Below are 21,806 nucleotides of genomic sequence, written 5' to 3' on the forward strand. Positions count from 1 at the left end.
CTCAAGAAGAAATGATTAAATTTAAAAGATGAGTGGCTAACACAGTTCCTGTTCTTAGGTACATCATTTCTGTTCATGTTTACATTAACTATAGACCATAATATCTTTGGTTTGTTGCTTGCATCGAGTATACGATTATTGTTATATTTGAGTTTAGCCTCTCTAACCATTCTTTTGAAAAGCTTTCTCAGATTTATATATTTATCTCTATTATAGTTTAAGCCAGTGGTTTTAAATATTTCGTACATAATTAAATGCAGTTCTTCCACATAATCATGTCCAATTTCACTATTGTACCAGTTCATATTAGGAGAAGAATTGTTTCTATTAGGTACACACTTAACAGCAAAAACCATGTCCACAATACTCAAGAATTTATTGTGAAAATGAGCAAATTTGTCCTCTGAAGAATAAAAAGAATAAATTACTAACCAATTAACAGCTGACAACATAGCAACAAAATTAAAAACACAAGAATTTTAAAGTGGGCTGATAATCCTGGTTCCAGGGTCATCAGAAGCATTGGTAACTTGAGAACACAAATCCAGTGAGCACTTGAAAACAATGGCAAAATGGTCAGAACCCAACATTGGTTCAACCGCAGCAGTAAGTATTCTCTCTCTGTGGATAGAGGTTGCCACATTGTCAATGCATGACCCTTCTCCTTGCAAGGAGGAGGCTGGTCTGGTAACTTCATTTATCACTAAATTAAAATTAAAACTGATTAAAATATTTTGAAAAACCATCTTAAAACTAGAATTTGTTAACATATTAATATTAAAATCGCCACAAAGTATCACAGATGAATTGGATTTGTTTCTATTATTAAGCCTATCAAGAATGTTGAAGATAATTTCAATGAAATACTCAAAATTACTAGTCTCAGGAACGCTGTACACTTCAATACAAATAACGTTGAATTTATCAATTGAAGATAATTAGTTTCAGTTTTTACAGATATTTATCTATACAGAAAATCTATTTATTTACAGGTTCCAGAAGACACAGAATTATCTAAAGTTGCATCAAAAGTTCAGGAAAGCCAATCAAATCAACCGTCTACTTCATCGGCTGGTCCTTCAACGGCTTCAACAACTGGTGAGTTTAACTACGTAGTCAATATATTTCATCAATGTACCTAGGTACCTTGGATTTCATCTACATTTTCAATGGTTTGGTAACTTACATGGATGTTCGAAGAAAATTATATCAGATACTAGTTGAAAATAAATTCATAGTGTATCCTTTTGTTTTTATGAAAAACATAATAACAATAACTAGTTTCGGCATTTCTAATCTATTTTAAAGATTCTCTGAAAATAAACTAAGTTGTTATTTTTTATAATCAAAATAATATTCTTCAAACGCATAAAACTAAATAAACATGATATGCTAAACATCACCAATGTTGAAAATCATAACCCAATATTTGAAAGAATTTTAAAACTAAAGAATCTGAAAATAAGACATAATGATAAGTTGATCTAGCTGTTGAAAAAAATCATTTGAATATATTTTTTGTCTATTTGAAATAATAGTTTATTTTAAGAAAAACTTAAGAATAAATTGGAAAATTATGCTGGAATAGTATGCTGAAAAATAATTGGAAGAAATGCCGAATGTTGTATTGTTATTGTGTTTTATATAAAAAAGTATTTAAAAACAAAAGGGTATTATGGAATTATTTTCTAACAAACAAATCAGGTAGCTCTAATAATATACATTATTAGAAATCAGATATATAAATACAAATAAAGAAAATTTTAGAATAGAGTTTACCGTTTACAGTTAACTGTTTTATGATGTGTGCTGTAAATAGCTGTATCGTTTGGAGCGTTTCATGAAGGTTACAAGATTCGCCGCTAGAGCGCAGAAGCTTAGCAAAATCTAACGCCGAATGGTCGAAATCCATTGGTGCAGCCAGCCAGCCACAGAAGAGGGAAACAGAAATATTATTGTTCTCTACTCTGTGCTGTGGCATTCATAATAATTATGATTTCATACTGTAACGTGTATCATAATTACTTTGAAACTAAAGAAACTTGACAGAATGAAATACGGTGGATTATACCAAAATATGATGATGTTTTTCTTTCTAAGAAAACACCGTATTGAAAATTGATTTTTTGCTAAGTATAGATTGCATTTAAAAAAATGATCACATGAATTTCGGGAAAAAAGGATTCACTTTATCAAAAACTTCTTTTCAAAAAAAAGTGAAGATAGTAGTGATTTTCAGTGAGTTTTAGGTTTAGAACATTATTAGGCCTACATTGTTTCACAGATATTGACGAATAACTAGATGAAAATAGATATTGCATATTGATAAGTTTAATAAATTGTAATAATTGATCAGCGATCAAATAACTGATAGACAGGTGAAACTCACGTGGCAAAGGTCTCGACATTCAGTTTTTTCACAATCTTATCAACAAAAAGTTTCTATAGTTTAAGTTATACTTTTTCACTATTGTGAAATAACTTCTGATTATTAGTTATATAATTAGTATTATAAATTATAGTCACTTAGTGAAAATAGTTGGATCAATAATAAGAACATATTAATTTTTGTTGATTGTGATGAACTGAGTGGGTGCAAGTTATCATGGATAGGAATGTAGTCTATAACAATGATTTAGCAACCTCAAATCTATTGTTATCACTTATAGGAAAACCAATATCAGCTTAAATGTTTCACGAAAGCTCTCAACTAACAATATGCGTGATATCTCAAAATAATGCAATTGATCAATCTCATCAGTTGCTTAGAATTTGAATGAAAAACTAATATTGGAGAGCTTGATGATGTGAATAAGATCTAATCAAACCTTGTTTTGAAAGAGCTTGTCATCATTGAGTGATACAATAAATGTTGGAACTATACAATTGTTTAAAACTATATACAGAGTGAGTCTTATGTATGGCAACCCTTCAATAAGTTGGAGACTTTTGTAGATATAATACTGTAACTTTCAGGATAAGCTATTTGTCAAATAACATTTTGACGTACAACTGAATTTCAACCCCTCAAAAGGGGGTTGCTTAGGGAATTAAACTCAAATATTTAATTGTAAACACCCATTGTGTGGTAAATCATTTTAAAGGCCTTTTTAAACCAAGAAAGATGACATCAATTAAAATGTTCTATGATACTTTTATCCAAAATGGCAGCTGATTGAAGTTTCAGTTTTTAAAGAAATAATTGATAAAGTTCAATCAGCCGCCTATTTTGGATAAAATTATCATAGAACATTTTTATTGATGTTATCTTTATCGTTTTGAAAAGGCCTTTAAAATGATGTATCACACAATGGGTGTTTACATTCAAAATATTTGAGTTACAAGCCTCCATTTCCTTAAAAACTGAAACTTCAATCAGCCGCCATTTTGGATAAAAGTATCATAGAACATTTTAATTGATGTCATCTTTCTTGGTTTAAAAAGGCCTTTAAAATGATTTACCACACAATGGGTGTTTACATTTAAATATTTGAGTTTAATTCCCCAAGTCATAACCCCCTTATGAGGGGTTGAAATTTAGTTGTACGTCAAAAGGTAGAGTATTTGACCAATAACTTATCCTGGATGTTACAGTATTATATCTACAACAGTCTTCCAACTTATTGAAGGGTTCCCACACATATGACTCACTCTGTAAAGGAAAACTAATGTAAGTTCTCACTTGACTCACAGTTTCATCAACAACAATCTATAATCTTTTTCCAGTTCATCGAACTTCAGCTAGATAATATTAAGCTGTTGCGAGCATTAATGATTTGTAAATACTGTAGTGTCTTAAATCAGAGAGATGAATGACTCTTATTATGACTGGTCATTGACAACACAGAGAAGCATATATGGAATGACTATTTCACGCTGTAACTACTGTCTGAATAGACGTAGAAGAGTAGTTTTTCATTTCAAGGGATACAATAGCCTCTATGCTCCACTCTATGAATAAATGAAATTATGATGAATAAATAATTGAATTAATCAATAATTCATACTATGAGAGATGATTTGCTTATCGACTCTGACTTTCAACCAATAGATAATTATTCAGCCTGTAGCCAATGACTTTCAGCCTATTAACAATATTAGAAACATATCACATTACTCTGTTACCGCTTTTTGTAGTTGAAATTTAATTTTATTATTAATAGACTGACATAAGTTGAATGAATCTGACTTATTTTACAATAGACATTTCAAATTTCAGATTGTGTGAATATGCTTCTAATTACTGTCATTATTTGTCAAAGTCATTTTTTATGATAAATGACTGACAGTTAAAGTTCAGTAGCTTATTGTAGAAATAGTTCGACTCCCCCATAGGAATAGCAATAACTCAGACTTGTGACTGGTCATATACTATACAGGCAATAAAGAGATTGATTTCAAATAACTAATTGCAAGGGCCAAGCCAGCCACATGAGGCGTTTTTCAGACGGGTCGGTAGGGCAGGAAGCTCTCCTGTTGACTGATTATCAGCTGATTCCCGAACGCCAACCCAATCAGCCAATCGGAGAGATTCCTTCCCTACCATCTCATCTGAAAAATGCCTCATGTGGCTTGGCCCTAACTCTTTTATCGCTCATTGGACTTGAAGATACATCAATATCTTTAGGATAAAGAATGAATCTGACTGCAATTTTATGTAATCACTCATTGATGTTGAAGAGCCCGTATTTCAGGGATAAATAATTCCGATTCTAGCTTATTATGGTAATAGTTTATCACCTGTTGTGATGATTATGACTTTGCAACTGAATTTGAGTTTTTCTTTCCGATTCTGACCCTGTGGCTGGTGATGGACCATAGACTACGTTACAAGGCATCTGGGTAAAAGTTTAGTGAACGCAACTTGTAACAAGTGAAAGTTTAAACAACTTTTTTCCGAACTGCTGCCATATCAATTTTGTTCACTTCCAGAATGGACTCACACGCACAATAATAACTTGTTCTTCTCCAATCTGCATAACACGTTAGTTTCATCTACACTCCATCATCGAAGGTTGGTTGTTTGAAGCTGTGGAAAGTTGCATTTTAATTTCAATCCCCACGTGGATAGCATCATAGAATTATGATTCATTGTGATTACATGATAATGGAAAAACAGTGTAGTTAAATGGATTGGAAATGAAAGAGAAATAATTAATTTTTGTTTCAAGAATTTTAGAAGAAAAAATAATTTGAAATAAGAAGCATGAATCTATGCCAAATTGTATATTGAAAGGTAAAATAAAGGTGTCATTTTTCTCATTGTGGATGAGTCCCAAACTGGCGTATTGCTTGTGCGGAAGCAATGGAGAGTACATGGGTGATTTGATGAAATGATCAAACGTTCATGTCTACTGGCGCTATTCGAACACACGACCAGGTAGCGCTAGCATATTGAAGGGTGTCACGCCCATAGTGAGGTCCACGTTATAATGGCAGTGGAGAAAGATAGGAAAACAACGTTGCCGTCGTCTGTCTTGTCAATGCTTTTTATAGACGGTAGCTGATACAGGTTTATTAATGCAATATTAACTGTTCTTTCTCGTTTAAAATAAACAATTATATTTTATTGAGCAAGAAATTATATTTTTCAATAATTTAATAATTAAGATGAAATACTTTGTTAATTAATGAGTATTCGACATTGTTAAAGGACGATCTGGCAACAGAGCAAAGCGAGAAAGAGATAGCGCTATCCGCTTTGTTGAATGATAGACAAGGATAACAATTAAATAGTTCTACAATTGCCAATCAAACACTGCCATTATAACGTGGACCTCACTATAGCCGTCTCAGCTCTACTGGCCGGCAATTTAAAGAAACGATTAAATTCTAATCCAATGAAACTATCAAACTAGTAGATAGTAGATGTAAAATTTAACCTTCAAGGAGTATGAACCGGATGCTTCTTCAACAAGGAAGCAAAATAAAGGAATTATAAACTGTTGAGTGAATAAATAAATGTTTATCATTAGTATACTGTATGTAAAAATATGTCGGATGCATTCAATGAATTTTCAAATTCCATTTTATCAGAATAAATCTTGAATCACCTCATATTTAAAATATATAAATATAACTATTTAAAATGAAATATATAAAAACAATGTCTGCTTGGAAGCAGAAACTTTAACTGTATCTCTCAAATTAATTGCACGTTAATTATTATACAAATAATGTTTACAAACTGAAACAAAATTCTTCTTTTTTAGTGATATTGAATAAAATTGAATGGTTTTCAGAACAATAGCCTGTTCCGTGATTACAAGCTATCTCATCCCTTCATGATTGTTTGATCATATATCTAGAAAATCTCTCTAGCATTATATTATCAACTCTCACACTCCAACACTTTGCTACTATACCAATTCCATAGATCTTGCTCACACCGCCCTGCTCTTCTACTATCAATAATACTCCTCAAACTTCTTTGAAGTTGATCCCTGTCACATCGACGACAATGGTACTGTATTACGCATGCGTCAACTACAGACATGCGCAGTGTGTTCCACGGCAGCTGGACAATATTTTCACAGCGAGCGCGGTCATTAACCCCGCTGGGTTCACACTTCACACACGCTTCTGCCGTACTACAACACTACAACGCTCGCTCGCGTAAACACGTTCATTTGACGCGACAAGGTGTCTCTTTGCCGTCATCTCCTCACACTGCCACTTGAAGCCTTCAAGCAAGTCCACATTTCCCCGGAAGTCAATCATCATCTTTCACGGTTCGACTCTAATTGAACGGCTTGATTACGAAATGTCTCATTTCACTGGTGGTTGCTAACTTAATGAGCCTTCAATCGTGATACGTTAAAGGCATTAGTTAATCCGTTTAATCTTGGATATTGGATTAATGGAAGGCTGGAACTTCGATAATTTATAAAGACGTGAAGATCATAGATCTTGAATTCATACCAAAACTAGTCTCAGACAAATTAATCATTCAGAATAGAATACTTTATTGGTCATTAAGTAAAAAGTTTACACAATAGGCTTTGTCATTTATACAGTATGTGAGGACTCAAGCGATCCAGTCAGTTATAAGGTTCAGAGGATAGTTTCAGAGGATCAGAGGATAGTTCTAAGGTTCAGAGGATATTATAATGAATTATACGTAAAACCATACATGATTAGTCAAATCATAAATAAAGAAAAGCTCATCAGGCCTATAGTACCTATTAAAACCAAATACAGGTTACATTCCAGCCGTTAAGTAGAAAATTTTTAGAATTGAGTTCAAGAGAAAACTCATGACAATACTGCACCCTTATTTTGGACACTCATGAAAATACTGTTACCTCATTTTGGACATTAATTCTAATCTATGAAAATTTGGGACTGAAACGATTTCAGGACAAGCCTGTTATTGCCTTTCCATCTTTTATAATTAATTTGTATTCTTATCATTAGATAAAAATCATCAGAAGTTTGAGAGAGTCGTAGCTCGCAAAATTCAATCATGATTATTATCTTTGTTATTATTCTATGAGCCCCTGTTGCACAAAAGCCTGTTAGCTATTAATCCCGATTAATTGCCACAAGAACCAATCAGAGAAGCCTTCTTCAAAAAGAAACTTTCTCTGATTGGTTCTCTTTGAATTTTGATAATTTATTTATTTATTCAACAGAGACAACATAAATAATCATTTTATAATGAAAAGCATAGAAATGTAATAGGCTGTTTTGCTACCGGGCCTGAATATTATTATAATATACGCGATCAAACCTCAATGAAAAATTCATCCATGAATATAGAGAAGCTCATTTATTATCAGAAGCTTCTTTTGTGATTTGGAAGTTGTGTGTAAAGAATGAATCAGAATGATACACACGTGTGAAAACATTGAGGTTACAGCATCTAATCTTCCAGTTGTTTGATAGAAACTCAAATAATTAGGAGCTAATTAAGACCTGAAAGCTGGAAACTGATATCTTACCTCTCTAGACCAAATTCGTTTCGTTGAGAGTTCATTGAACTTGTTCTTTGCAAGGCTACTGTCGCTGGTGATATTGGAGGTTAGGATTTTAGTTTCGGTTGTTTGATGGAGAGAGATGAGAAGAACTTTCACTGTTGCAGGATGCGCAGGAGAGAAATTGATAGGCCTAGGACCAGCTGATAATGTACCGTTTCTTTTTCGGCTATTATTTTTCGTGCGGCAATCAGTCATTATCGAACCACGACTCTGATGCCAAAATCGGTAAATACAGTGATTAGTGACTGAAACTCTATGCCAGTGAACTTTACCACCAAAATAATAAATTATCTCAGACTTTATTTGAAGATCAATAATAACACCATCGAGGTATTTTAAGATATTGTGGATTATTAAAATCCAGAATTTAGAATATTTCATTGTATGATATTATTGACAAAATTGGAAATGCTTATGGTTTAAATGGGTGATAGAATGCATCATTAATGTCCAAAGAATAATGTGAATCAATAAACAGTTGGTCATGGGAGCCCTTTTCCAGAAAAATAGTGTTTATACTAGTGTTTTGCATCGAAGCTATTTCAAATAATCACATGAAATTTACGATGCAGGATTTGATGGCAGAATGTGAATATTACTAGCACAAACGAGACAAATTAATGGTCTCACCCAGATTATCATTATTTGGTTTGTTCATTTTACTAGGTTCAGAAATATTTTTTATTCCACTTTTATAAAATAATATTTCAACTTATGGAATATTGATCATGAAACCATAAATAAATTATTACTCCTGTAAAATTTTAATTCAACCCGTGCTTTCAATACATTGAAAATCAAGGTTCAATCAATTCCATTCTTATATCTTATAGTCTCAATCACTGTTAAATCATAGAGAAACAATAGCATAAGTAGATATCCCATGGTATAGGGCGTTTATGTCGCAACTTTTACTGTTATCTCAAGCCGATAGTTCATGTAATTCTTTCCCGTGAAGCTGTGTGACACTGGTAGTCTCTCATATTGTGCCGTTCATACACTCTCACCCCAACAAAACATTAAAATTCGACATTAATCAACAGTAATCGGCTTGAGATAACAGTAAAAGTTGCGACATAAACGCCCTATACCATGGGATATCTACTTACGCTATTGTTTCTCTATGGTTAAATTCATGAAACTCCATAATTAGATACATGAAACTCAGATGTTCACAATCTGACTCCATAGTTATTGAAATTTAATGCATTATTTGGATGCATGAAACTCGAGATAAATTAATTCATCTAAACCCTATAAATTTCTTATAGGGCTGTAAACTCTATTAATTTTATTGATGTTCTCCAGTGATGGTTTTCAAATGCAAAATTTTGCATTTCGTTTTCTTTTCTACACATCTTATTTCTTATTAGGCCCTATTGCTCGAAACATTTTAGTGCATGATTTATAAACATGACGAAATTGAAACACAATAGAAACTATAAAGTTTTTTTTTCATTTTTAGTAGCCATATAGAGAAAAGTGAATATTTACATGGAGTTATGCTTTGTAGAACTTCGAATAAGTTCAAAATGAAAATAAAATCAATTTTCTAGCTTTAGGTTCAAATAATTAGGTAATCAATTCAATCCACGGTTGAGATACTGTATGATAAATAGTAAACCCAGTGAACTATTCAATTTCTCCCATGTAAAAGCATCACAAATTTACCAATCCAAGCTTTGAATACACTTTTTTGTCAGTTTTTTGGATCAGCGAAAAAACCGACAAAGTCAGTAAAAACAGGAAGAAGTTGGACAGTCGACGCAGCTATTTGGCGTAGGAAAGAATAAAAGAGTCGGCGGATAAAAATAGATGGAACGCCAAACTCAGAGGCGTGACGAGGCATCGGACGGACAGAGGTGGGAAGAAACGAACGAGTGTAGGAGAGAGATGGAAGATGAGAATGGGTTAGGAATAGGAGATGCAACGAGTATGAAAGAAAGAAAGAAAGAAGTTACAGTTTAGGATAAAAATAGGGGAGCAACGATAGTAGGAGGAAGAAGAACGAAGAAAGCAAAGAGAAGGATGCAAATTGAAGAGACAGAGAAACTCAGGCAGAAGAAGGGAAATATAAAATAGGAAAAATGGAAAAAATCGGTAGAAGAAGGGACTTACAGAATAGGATAGAAGTAGTAGTTGCAACTATTATAGAAGGGAGAGGGAAGTTATAGGATATGGTGCAAATAATACAAAGTAAACAAATTCAAGAGAAAGAAGGAAAATTTAAATAGGAAAAAGCAAAGAATGTAGATGGAAACAGAATAGGACAATTGAGGGAAAACATTAAATTTAGTTGAAAATAAAATTTATAGATTACGGCGGAAATAATATAAAGCAATGAGAGTGGTTGAATATATTGATTAAGATGAAAAAGTATGAAACAGAAGATAGAAAAGAAAGAAAAAAATACAAATACATGAGAGAAAATTACGAAGCAACGAGAGTAAGATGAGTAATCTAATGCAGCATGAAATAAATTAGAAAAAGAGTAAGCAACAAAATATACATGAGTAAAGGACGTCACAAGATAGAGAGTATATAGTAATGTAGTAGTTGAAACACATATCAACACATATCATTAAAGTGGGGTGTATATATTTATTCATTGAATTATCTATGCCTATTAAGAAATTATTCAATGCACAAAACTTCATTGATTTAATTGTATCAAATGTTATAGTATTCAAATTTGTATTGTAATTGGTTTTGATGAATAAACTTTGATTTGATTTCAAAGGACGTAGGCAAAAAATGAAGGTACTGAACATTTTTTCAATTATAAAATTTGAAAAATAAAGTTTCTACCCTTGTGCTACTGGTACTAGTCATGGGAAAACCCGAAAAACACGAGTACAATATTATTATCAGCTAGATACACTTTAAATGAGATTCATTACGAGATAGGAATGATGGGGATGGAATGCGAGAATTTCTTTTGAAAAAAGAAGGAGGATGAGAAAGCAGAGATGTGGAGGAGAAGGAGGTGAAGGAGGAGAAGAAGAGAAGTGGAAGCAGGAAGAGGTGATGTAGGAGAAGGTAGAAGAGAACAACGAGGAGGAGAAGGAGGAGGCGGAGGTGATGGAGAAGACGATAGAGAAGGAAGAGGAGCAACATGTGAAGGAGGACGAGGTAGAGGGAAAAGAGTAGGAGTAGGAGAAAGAGAAGGAGTAGGAGAAGAGAAAATGTAAAGCAAGAGAAGTAAAGATCAAAGGTGGTTTTCGGACCTCGACCTTTCGACCCAGAGAGAGCAGACAGCAGAACTGAGATTGAATTAGACAGAGAGATGCTCCCTTTCCTCTTCCTCTGTTCTCTCACATCGTGAATCGTGGATGTGAGAGAAATCTGCGGAATGCAGGAGATAGAACTACTACACACTACAACATTGCCACCAGCTATAGATCAACGACCTAAAGGAACGGGTGTGATGTACATGTTATTAAACAAACAAAAATGTGTTTAGCAAATCCAAGCTCAATAATTCGCATCTTAATTTTTGTTATTAACAACTGGTTGATGGATTAATACTAAGTGCAGGTTGCACAAAAGTTTTTTAAATTTCAATCGTGATCAAATTTCACAAAAACCAATCAGAGAAGCCTTCTTTTCGAAGAAAGTATTGTCTGATTGGTTCTCGTGGCATTCAATCATGATTATAACTCAACAGGATTTTTTCACCCGGCCCTATAAGTTTATTATTTGTAGCGTAATTTTCGATAATTAATAAATGAAAATCGTCTGCACTGGCTGGCTCAGGTCTAATGTCAGATAATTCGCGTCTCACCAGATAAATTCCAGGGCATCTGACATTTTTTGGGCTGTTTTAGGGCAGCAAGGAACTGTGTCATCTGAGTTTCGAACCCGGGGCCTAAGTTTTGCAAAGTCAGTGTTTTCACCTCTCGACTGTTACCACTTCGTATTGAGAAGTGTTTGAAGGAATAATTCATACTGACAAAATCATACATCGAATCATGAAAATGTTAAGTAGAGGAATACTTTCCTTCAAGGTTTTATTATTATCGTCCCGCTTTAATAATGCAACTGATAAATTCATCCATTTATTCATTCAAGTCAATTATCCGTTCATCCAATTATCAAGTCAATCATCAACAGGCATGTTAATCCTTTAACTTTGGTCATACACCAGTAATAAAATATACATTTATTAGTGAACATAGATAAAACTGATATCTTCTTATATCGTACTGTATTTGTTTCGAAACCCCTTCTTCATGAAGCTCAAGATCTCTTTTAATCCAAATCCACTATGTACAAAATTAGCGATCTCTGATCTGGCAAAATTTAACTGTTCAAACTCGATTGTCAAAGGGTTTGGCCGATCCACCTAAAACAATTTCCTTTCATATTCATATTAATTTAATATCATCACCCATCACCATCTATCCGATCATCCATGCTTAAGCCAAGGGCTTGAAATTGAAACTCCATGGCTGGTTATATTATTCCTAATTATAATAATCAACACGCCCGTATAATATATACACTCTCTGCGATACCAAGCCAAGCCTCTGTTTATTCATAAATTTCAGAACACAGCAATTGTCCGTTACAGAGTGGAGCCTATCTTACAGCAAGAGAGGTCAAGCCGCACTGTCACTTTTGTTATTATATGGGAAAAGAGATAACAGCGAAAAAGCGAATCTGCTAGTTTTGATAGGAGTGAAAGTGACAAGGCAGGGGGTGAGGAAGGGGGCAGGTGAAGTAGTGAGTAGTGACTGTTGTAGAAAGTGACTGGAACTTTCGCCTGAACAGCTGACTGACTGACTGCACAAGCTGTGTGCGAGCTGAGTGAGAGAAGAAGCTTCTACTGATAGCTTGTGCTGTTTCAAGTTAAAGGCCCGGTTCCACAAAAGCCTGTTAAATTTTAATCATGATCAAATGTCTGAACCAATCAGAGAAAAGAAACTAAATAATTTTTTGTAGGAAAGAAGTCGCCTGTGATTGGTTCTCGTGGTAATCAATCACGGTTAAAATGTAACAGGCTTTTGTGCAACCGGGCCTAAAGCTTGCTGGGTGGGGCTCTGTTGAATGGCCGTAAATGTACTTCAGCCTACAGTCACTATATTACCCATATGAGATTGAAATTGATTTATTTCTTCTTCTTTTACCAAATACAATTATAAACAATATTAAATGTGAAGAAGGCTCCTCATATTATGGGCAAATGCCTGTGAGTGAGAAGCGAGTTCCAAATACAATTGAGTATTCTATACTTATAAGAATAAATACAAATCATAGACTAGTAAAGATTTCAGCTTTTAGAATTATGATAAAGAACAAGCGACAAAATACTTATAATAAAATACATATTCCAAAATACCTATGAGTAGTATAATTCAGTATCTTTTCAAGTAGGTACACTTTTGAGGCATCGACATAGACATCGATATATATTAACTATATGGGTAATATAGTTCCTGTACTTCAGCCTATGAGTTGGTTTATTGACAAGGTTTCAGTAACCCCTATTACTTTGCAAAACTGTACTGGCAAACTACTTCCCTACTACTCATGCACATTAACAACACTTGATTTCAATTTTTAATCTGAATTTATTAAAAAATCGTTTCACATTTTTAAAATGGAATGAGCTTGGGAGAAAAAGCCCAGGGTTTATGTGGTTATAATCTCCAACAAAACATTGTGATAATTATTGTTCGTATAATATTATAGAAGAATCGGTATGAACTATATACATATTACTATGAACTAGCAAGACATATTGCTGCCGACTAGAATTAATTCCACTTTTTCTCTGGTTTATACATCTCCTAAATGTCTGAAAAACTGTTAAGCTTACATACATTATTTTACATTCATTGAGTCTACAAAATTACATTCATCACACTTGATTCTACTACAAAAATTCTTGGCATAGCTCTTTGTAATATCAATTGAAGTTCTTGACTTATATTTTGTAATACGAGCATGGGTAAAACGAAAATAAGATCGGAATTAGTGAATCATGCAAGATCAATGGCCGATACATTCGGCAACGGAAGGTAATTCGGAAATCTGTTGGCAACTATTGGTTTCTGGCTAAATCACTTGGGAGCAAAGACTCGAGTCTGCTAGAATTTGGCATTTTCCTCCCTTGCAAGCGACACTCAGCTAGGGTCATTGCCAACATTGTCTCATTTCTTTATTTTTAAAACTTGTCTGTCTTGCATTTCGACTTTTTCTCCCACATTTCTGCATGCCTCTTCCTCCTATTCTACTCTTTGGTCATTATTCAGTCTGGACTTGGATGTATTTCTGTTCAAGCTATTTGCATTGTGATTTCCTAGATCAGGCTATTATTGTCAATAACAGCCATTCTAGACTCAATGCCAAATCACTATCCACTTCAATGTACATTTAATAGAATTCGGTATGTGGTATGTCTCTCTCCTTTAGTTGATGTTCGAGTGTGTCCTCATTGAAATACAAATGAAAACTTATTTTGAACTCATTATTCAATAGACAGTATCTTCATAATTAGCAGGTTCGTCTATCATTATTCAGTTTATTTATATCACACATCTTCTGAAGCACACCTTCATCTTATTAAAAGGTAAAATAGGCTAGGTCTTCTTTATTGAAAAAATTCATTAATAAACTTCATCTATCACTTAGATGATATTTTCATATTTATTCTTCATTCTTTTATTGATTCTATGATACAAAATTATTATTTAAAATAATTTGATTGAGGATCAACTGTCATTTTTAATATTACTATCCCTCTATTTACAAAAAAACAAAGAACTAAATCAAATTGATGATTTGCGATAAAATTTACTGTATTACTCTGAAAAAACGTGGATTAACAGGTATTTGTTCCATGAATCGAGAAAATAAATCAAGTATTAGAGAAATATCGAAGAATTGGACAAAAACCTATTCAGTGGTTCATTGCAAGAGGATAGGTTTTTTCATAATAAAAAGCTTCTAAAAGAGAAAATTAATAGAATCTGATCTCTTTTATCTCGAAATCAATCACCTTAAGACACAAAATTCACATTTAAAATATGAAATTAGCAGTACATGTCCATATTTGATCCATCTCAAAACAAAATCAATTACATTCATCTTCCATTAGGAATTTTTCTGTCACCCACGTATAGAATAAGATATTGACAGTGCACATCCAGATAAGATGCATCTAGAAACAAACCATTCTACCATCCCTAATGCTGAGCAACTTTCTCATAGCTGCGAGCATCATCCATCAATCTGATCGATGAGCAACCCAAACAACAAGTTAGTTATTATTGTGAAGGACGGTCATTGACAGTCGAAATGCAAGACAAGTAAGCGATGGCCAGTGATGGAGCATTCGCAGCAAGCCAGTGCCAGGTACCGAATTTACGGACGTTCAACTTTCACTGATAGCCTTCTCTCAACCGTGGTGTCCTGGCTTCGACTCCCCACTGTTTTGCACCTTGTAACAGGAAAGAGGCTGTTTTTACCTCATCTTTCACTTTCATTTGATTTTCTAATGTTGCTGTTGTAGCAGTTCTACCTGGTGCTTGTTAAACAGAATATCTGTTATTCATTTTCTTCATGTTATAGTATACTGATTTAATACTTACTTACTTAATCGAAGCCTCTTCTACCTTGCGGTGTAGAGTTTGATTTAATACTACTGATATTGCTAATTATAGGTATTATTACTGATTTATTTCTCCATTTTTCATTATATTATTGTTGTGACTGTTTATTTCTTCTTGTTGTTCTTGTAATTTCATTGTTGTTATTGTTCACTTTTCCTTATTTAGGCTAAATTTTTGTTGATTTTAGATTTCTTTACGTTGATGGTCTTATTGATGTATTTTCTCATGTTGTTGTGAATGTATTTTTATTCTCGTTGTTGCTGTATTTACTGTATTGTTGCTGTCGTTATTGTTGCTCATGGTTGATGTATTTTGTAGTTACAGTTAAATTTCTTCACGTTGCTAGTTATATATTGTATTGAAATATAGGCTAGTAACCAAGATACAATAATACAGAAGATACCTAGTTTGAAAGAAATCATTCAGATCTCATTTCACAAGTAAAATGGGAAAAATATAGAAGCGTAAAATTAATGAAAAACAGTCAGTTTCACCTTATAAGTAAAGTCGACAATAAAGAGACAGGTAGTTATGAAGCAAGAATTAGACAAGAATGATAAAAAAACAATCAGTTCTCACTCATCACACAAGTACTACTCTAATAATGATACAAAATATTGAAGGATTAATACAAGAGAGGTTTAGAACTATAGAACTAACAGACGTCTCAAAAATGTAAATCTATCAAGAATGATTTAGAGGAGACGAGGAATAATACAAATAAGACTAGGAGTGATACAGAATAGACAAGTAAGATAATAAGAGGATAATTAATTTTTTTTCATCATTATTGAAGCACCTACTTAGAGACTAATAAGCTATCCTATGTTGACTCAAATTTATAAGAATAGAACGTAATATAGGGGACAAGATGTGTTGCAAATAAGTATAACTAAAGACCCAAAATTGTCAGGTATTCTACTCTCACAAGTGAAATCACAAAATCTCTTGAATCGCCATTTTTTCTATGAAACAAAAGAGACAACAAGTGAAAGACAGTAAGTGCCGGTTGAACAAAAGTCGGATAATTTTTAATCGTGATTAATTTCATGAGAACCAATCACAGAAGCCTGCTTTTCGAAAATGCCTTCTTTGATTGGTTCTCGTGAAATTATTCACTATTGAAATTTAACCGGCTTTTGTGCAACCGGGTCTGATAAAGTACTATGAGGTGTGATTTGTGATAGCAGCAGATGACCGCTGTCGATGTCATTGAACCTTGGCAGTGGCGTTTTTGCCAGCAGCCTGATTAGATTTGGCGACAGAGCGTAACGACACTTTTTGACAGCGAAAAAACTGTCTCTGTTCAGGTGTCAGCGGAGAGATCATCTACAAATTCCTGCGAGTCTCAGCAGAAATGAAAGTGGCGTACTTTCCTTCCTAACCTTCGAATAAATAAATCTTCTGAATAGCCAATTTTTTCCTTTCCATAGCATTTTTGAAATTTCACATTGAATTGGTGTCTATATATTATCGAGCCGCAGTAGATTGAATGATCTTCTGTGAGGTGAGGTGGGACAACATCTCTCAATAACGAATCAATATTAATTTGTTATCTCTCATTAACGAATACCTCTCTGCAGTGGAGATTTCCTCGGGATAATCGAGTTCAACTGTTAACTGTATTTCGGTCCAAGGTTTCAAAAACGTCTTGTCACTAGACTATAACAAGAATGATACAACATAATATTTTTTCTAATATTTTATACGGCCTTCTCTACAGAAAATTTGGACAATTCAAGAAAACAAATAGGAAATTGAAGAAGTTTTGGGCAATAGCCTGTTTTTTCTTTTCCGACTATTGTATTGTTTGCTCTAATAAATAAATAACTAGGCCTATGATAAATCTCTTGGTACTTTATAGGAATTGAGTGAATCAGTAGAGTAGTGACTGTGGTAGTAGTAACTACATCCTTCATCTGAATTGAATGATTTTCTCTTTGAATTTTCAACGAGAGAAGGTAGTACTGTAAACTCAATTTGATGACATGTGAAATCATCACTGGGGATGCCCAGATAAGTGTCCGTAATATTATTCATTATTTTCCTTGATAAAAACTATGAAATGGCCAGCGTGAACAGACTACTGTTAGCATCTTTTTGTAAATAAACGTTAAACTATTCAATTCAAAATAGTATTGAAGTTTTCATTAACGTTATAAAGTTGATCAAAGTTAATTAGTCTAAATTAATTGGTTCAACAGATTGGCGAACTCAAGTTCAATAGCGGTAGAAGTAGAATAAGGTTAAGAGTGGGAATCTGAATCCTAATGGTCCCAAAGTGCAGAGGATGTGGTGGAGATTGAGACAAATTATTCCTGATAACAAGATTGCCTTAGAAAAAAATGTGGAATGTTGAGGGAAGTTTGAAGCTGTATTATTCATAACTTTTACAACAGTTCAACGAAAGACCAAAGATTTTATCTAAAGATGGTGGAAGTTAAGAAGAAAATTATAGCAGAAATTGAAGATACTTAGAAATCATAAGTAAAGTATCCAAAGCTTTAGAAGAAGAGAGAGTAGAAATACTCTTGGTAAATATTCTAGCAAAAAAGTAGGGAGAAACGAAATTAAAGTTCTAGGGGGTCTAGAAGAAGAATTGTAATAGTAGATAGAAAAAATATCAAGATAATGATTAATATCAGTACCTACAGTAGATAATGAGGAAATTTAAATCAAGAGTAAGACTAGTCAAGATAGAAATAATTACAGAAGGAAAGTGTAAAACAATGTAAGAATAAAATAGTAAAAACTACAATTATTATTCTTACAATAAATGTAAAACTATTAAAACCGCAGCAGACTTGGAAAACACAAGAAAGTTAAGTTGGCCATTTCGATGCACTTCATTTATCATCATGGCGACGACAAGTGCTTCGTTCTATTGTTGCATTTTATTATTGCTATCATTGTTAACAACAAATTCATCAGCCAACAACACCTGACGCGTAAAAATACCAGTGAAAGTGAGTGGAGCATTGTTTTGATTCATTCGCCTTCTCTCCTCCTCATTCAACACTCAAAGAAAGTCTATTTTGGTTGAACGAGTTTGATAGTAAATTTTAATATAATTCGATTTTTTATCACATTTTTGTGGAATGAAGTTCCCTATAAACAAAGTTATCTTTTCACACTGAAATATTATGCAAAATAAGATTAGAAATTCCACAGTACTGTAATCGAAGGCAGGAAAATAGAATTGAATCATTTTAGCATTTTAAAATTTGTTTTTTGTGCTCGAGCTACTCTGTAAAGCTCGAGTAATGAATATATTTAATTTTCTTATCCCTTTTAAGTAATTTCTCAATATGGATAAATTAAATTGGCTGAAGATTCGATGAGTTTCAGAAATATTCTCAATTTGAAGTAAAGTTATTAAATTATAGTTATGTATACACTTATCAATTGTCTTCAGAAAATACGCAATGATTTGAGGTGTTAAACTAGATTTTTTTGTAAGGATTAATGGATTGATGAAGTCCATAAAATTGTACTTTACTAGAATGTGATTATAGAAGCTGAAAAAGAAAGACGAAAAAGAATGAGAAGATGAAAAACATCAAATATGGGAAGAGTTGATAAAATGACGGATATGGCGAGCGAAGCGAGCCTGACGGCTAGTATGAACATAAATCTAATCTATAGAGATACGGCACGAGCTTATTGAATGAAACTCAGAAGTTATAGGAGAATCTGACCACATTTTTAGTATTTCAGAGTTTGTGAGCTTGAAATTGGAAAAAAACTTAATGAGAATAGAATAGTGTGCTTGAAATATATTTTAGGTAAGCAGTGTACGTGTATATGAGTCAGATAGAGAATATTGTTGAACTTGGAACTTTTTGGAATTGTTAAAAATGTAATGATTTTTTCAAACTCCTTGTTAAGGATTCATTTTATCAATCAGGGAAGTAAGTCAATCTCACTATACAAAAGAACTTTGTTATTCTTCAGTAATAAATAGCAATTACTCATCACGGCCTGATGAACTCATAAAAATGAGTAACAAAGTCGTGTTCTTTGAACATCCAAACATTTTCATTGACATTTGAAACTCAATCAAGCAACAACTTCCTGATACATCCAACCTTCAAAAAGTTTCAAACTTCTTTTGTTGCAGTTAGTTGATCAGGGCATTTGTTTTTATCACAAAAAGTTTCCGCTATCAAATTTTGTTGCTAGCTACTAAATTAAACTTGTTCTAATCAAGGCTATAATTTTCCTGTAAGTTGTCAAATAGCAACGCCATATTCGATGTAGACAAAAAAAACATGTTGGAATTTCGTTCGCTTTATTACAATATTTTCCAAAACAGATCATTCACTCTTATTTGATTATATATACAATATTTGCTGTTACTGATTATTGAAATTCAACTTAATTTTAATTGAATTAACCATTCATTCCTTCAATAGTCTTTCTATTCTTTCAATCGTTTTTGAAGTTCCGAAGATTATATAAAAGATAGTCTTCAGATATCCTTTGCTAATCCAAATATATTGAAGTATATAGGATATAAATATATGATCTACAATATAGCTTATTCGCTCTATATACGGTATAATAATTATATTATTTCATTTCATTTATTTCATTTCATTTATTCATAGACAATAGATACAATGCAGGTAAATTATTATGTAGTAAATGACAGTTTACAGCTCAGTTGCTCTTTATTAAAAAGTACATAATATACTCACAATACAGGTACAGTACATACTTGTAAATTAAAATAGACCCGATGACTAATAAAACCTTTTTTCGCGAAGCTTCTACAATTTATCAGTATTGTTGCCAATAGGAAGCGAAATTTCAAGGAGCATTGAGTAAAAGGTCCTTGACAGAGGCCTGCTTTGGCGCATGCTCGCGAAACCAGGAAGAATTCGACAGCAACGATAAGAGGAAGGCCAACTCCGTCTGCGTCTGCTCCAGCCAATAGACACTCTTGTCCTTACTCAACATCACTCTCACTCTCACACTCAATCTCTCTCATTTACTACTGTATATATTTCATTTCTGCTCACTCACTCTCTCTCATTCTCCATCAATGTATCGGTTTGTTGTTTACGTTTTCTCTCTTCATCACTTCTAATTCAAGTCAGTTCTCTCTCTCATAGAATAAATCTATAAACTTCTCTCCCTCACACAGACACACACTCTCTCTCTCTCTCTCTCTCTCCCCCTCTCCAATTCTGACAGGTGTATGTATCCTTCTCATCACGTGATCATCTCTTGTCAGTTGTTGTGAAGATTATACACGCAATATGGAAATATTACGATTTTTGTGCGTATGACCTTGCTATGCCTTGAATTGGGCGATTGTTTATCAAAAAGGCTTAATTTTCATTTTAATAATTTTGTGTCCATGAGAAGTAGAATTTCCTCTTCCATGGAAATTCTTGTGAATGAACATGAATTATTTGTAAAAAAGTTTTTTTGGGTACGGAATTTTTAATATTAGAATGAATTCCATAGGACGTTTTCTATCAACATTAACAATTTCCTCTCAATGAATGAGATTGATATGATTAATCTATCATCCACATCCATTCATTATTTACAATTGATTTTTTATTAGTAAAAATAACTCTGTACTGTTTTGGAATTGAGTAAAATTACCTATGATTTAAATAAGAATTATTCGATATATACAAAATACAGATAAATAATACTTGAAAAATATAATAGCCTGCAACTCAATTCCTTGGCAGAATCTCTACAAAAACCTTTTGTAGATATCAGTTTCTCCTATATTACAACGGTAATACAGGGAAATTGGAGATGTACTGAGAGAATAGAGAGAGCAATATCTGGAGGATAAGATACATTGTTGTAAAAATGCCGCAGGAAAACAGTGTTGTTTTCCACAATAATTGACGGTTTGTTGAGGAAAGCTCTAACCAGGATACAGTTCATTCAACTCTGACTTTCAAGTATTGAAGTCGTGTAGAGAAAAGGTTAAACTGCGGAAATGAAATTGAGAAGTTGTTGCCCCCCCAAATATAGTTGTTCTCTGAAATATCATACCCGTAGCAAAAACATGAAAGTATTTGAAAATTATTCTATTTTAGGTACAGGATTCATGCTGGAAACTTGATCCATAGTGGGATTGATTGGTTGATTACTTATATATAATAATTATAAAGAAAAGAATTGCCTTATACATATACGGGATGGGAAATAATTATACAAATGACGCATCATCATGAGT

The 21,806-nt window shown here is 33.1% G+C and overlaps 1 protein-coding gene across 2 annotated transcripts in view; it reads left to right on the forward strand.

Moving 5' to 3' along the window:
* Positions 1-21,806, forward strand: part of LOC111056915 (U7 snRNA-associated Sm-like protein LSm11) — a 43,942-nt gene that overhangs the window by 2,177 nt on the left and 19,959 nt on the right. Inside the window, exons 2-3 of one of the 2 annotated variants that reach the window (XM_039432317.1) lie at positions 509-606; positions 993-1,098. In XM_039432317.1, coding sequence (XP_039288251.1) covers positions 565-606; positions 993-1,098 — 148 coding nt within the window. In that variant the 5' untranslated portion in view covers positions 509-564. The remainder of the gene's footprint in view (positions 1-508; positions 607-992; positions 1,099-21,806) is intronic. The other variant, XM_022344323.2, reaches the window with a different exon arrangement.

This window comes from Nilaparvata lugens, chromosome 7 (genome assembly GCF_014356525.2).
Source record: "Nilaparvata lugens isolate BPH chromosome 7, ASM1435652v1, whole genome shotgun sequence".
Taxonomy (NCBI): Eukaryota; Metazoa; Arthropoda; class Insecta; order Hemiptera; family Delphacidae; genus Nilaparvata; species Nilaparvata lugens.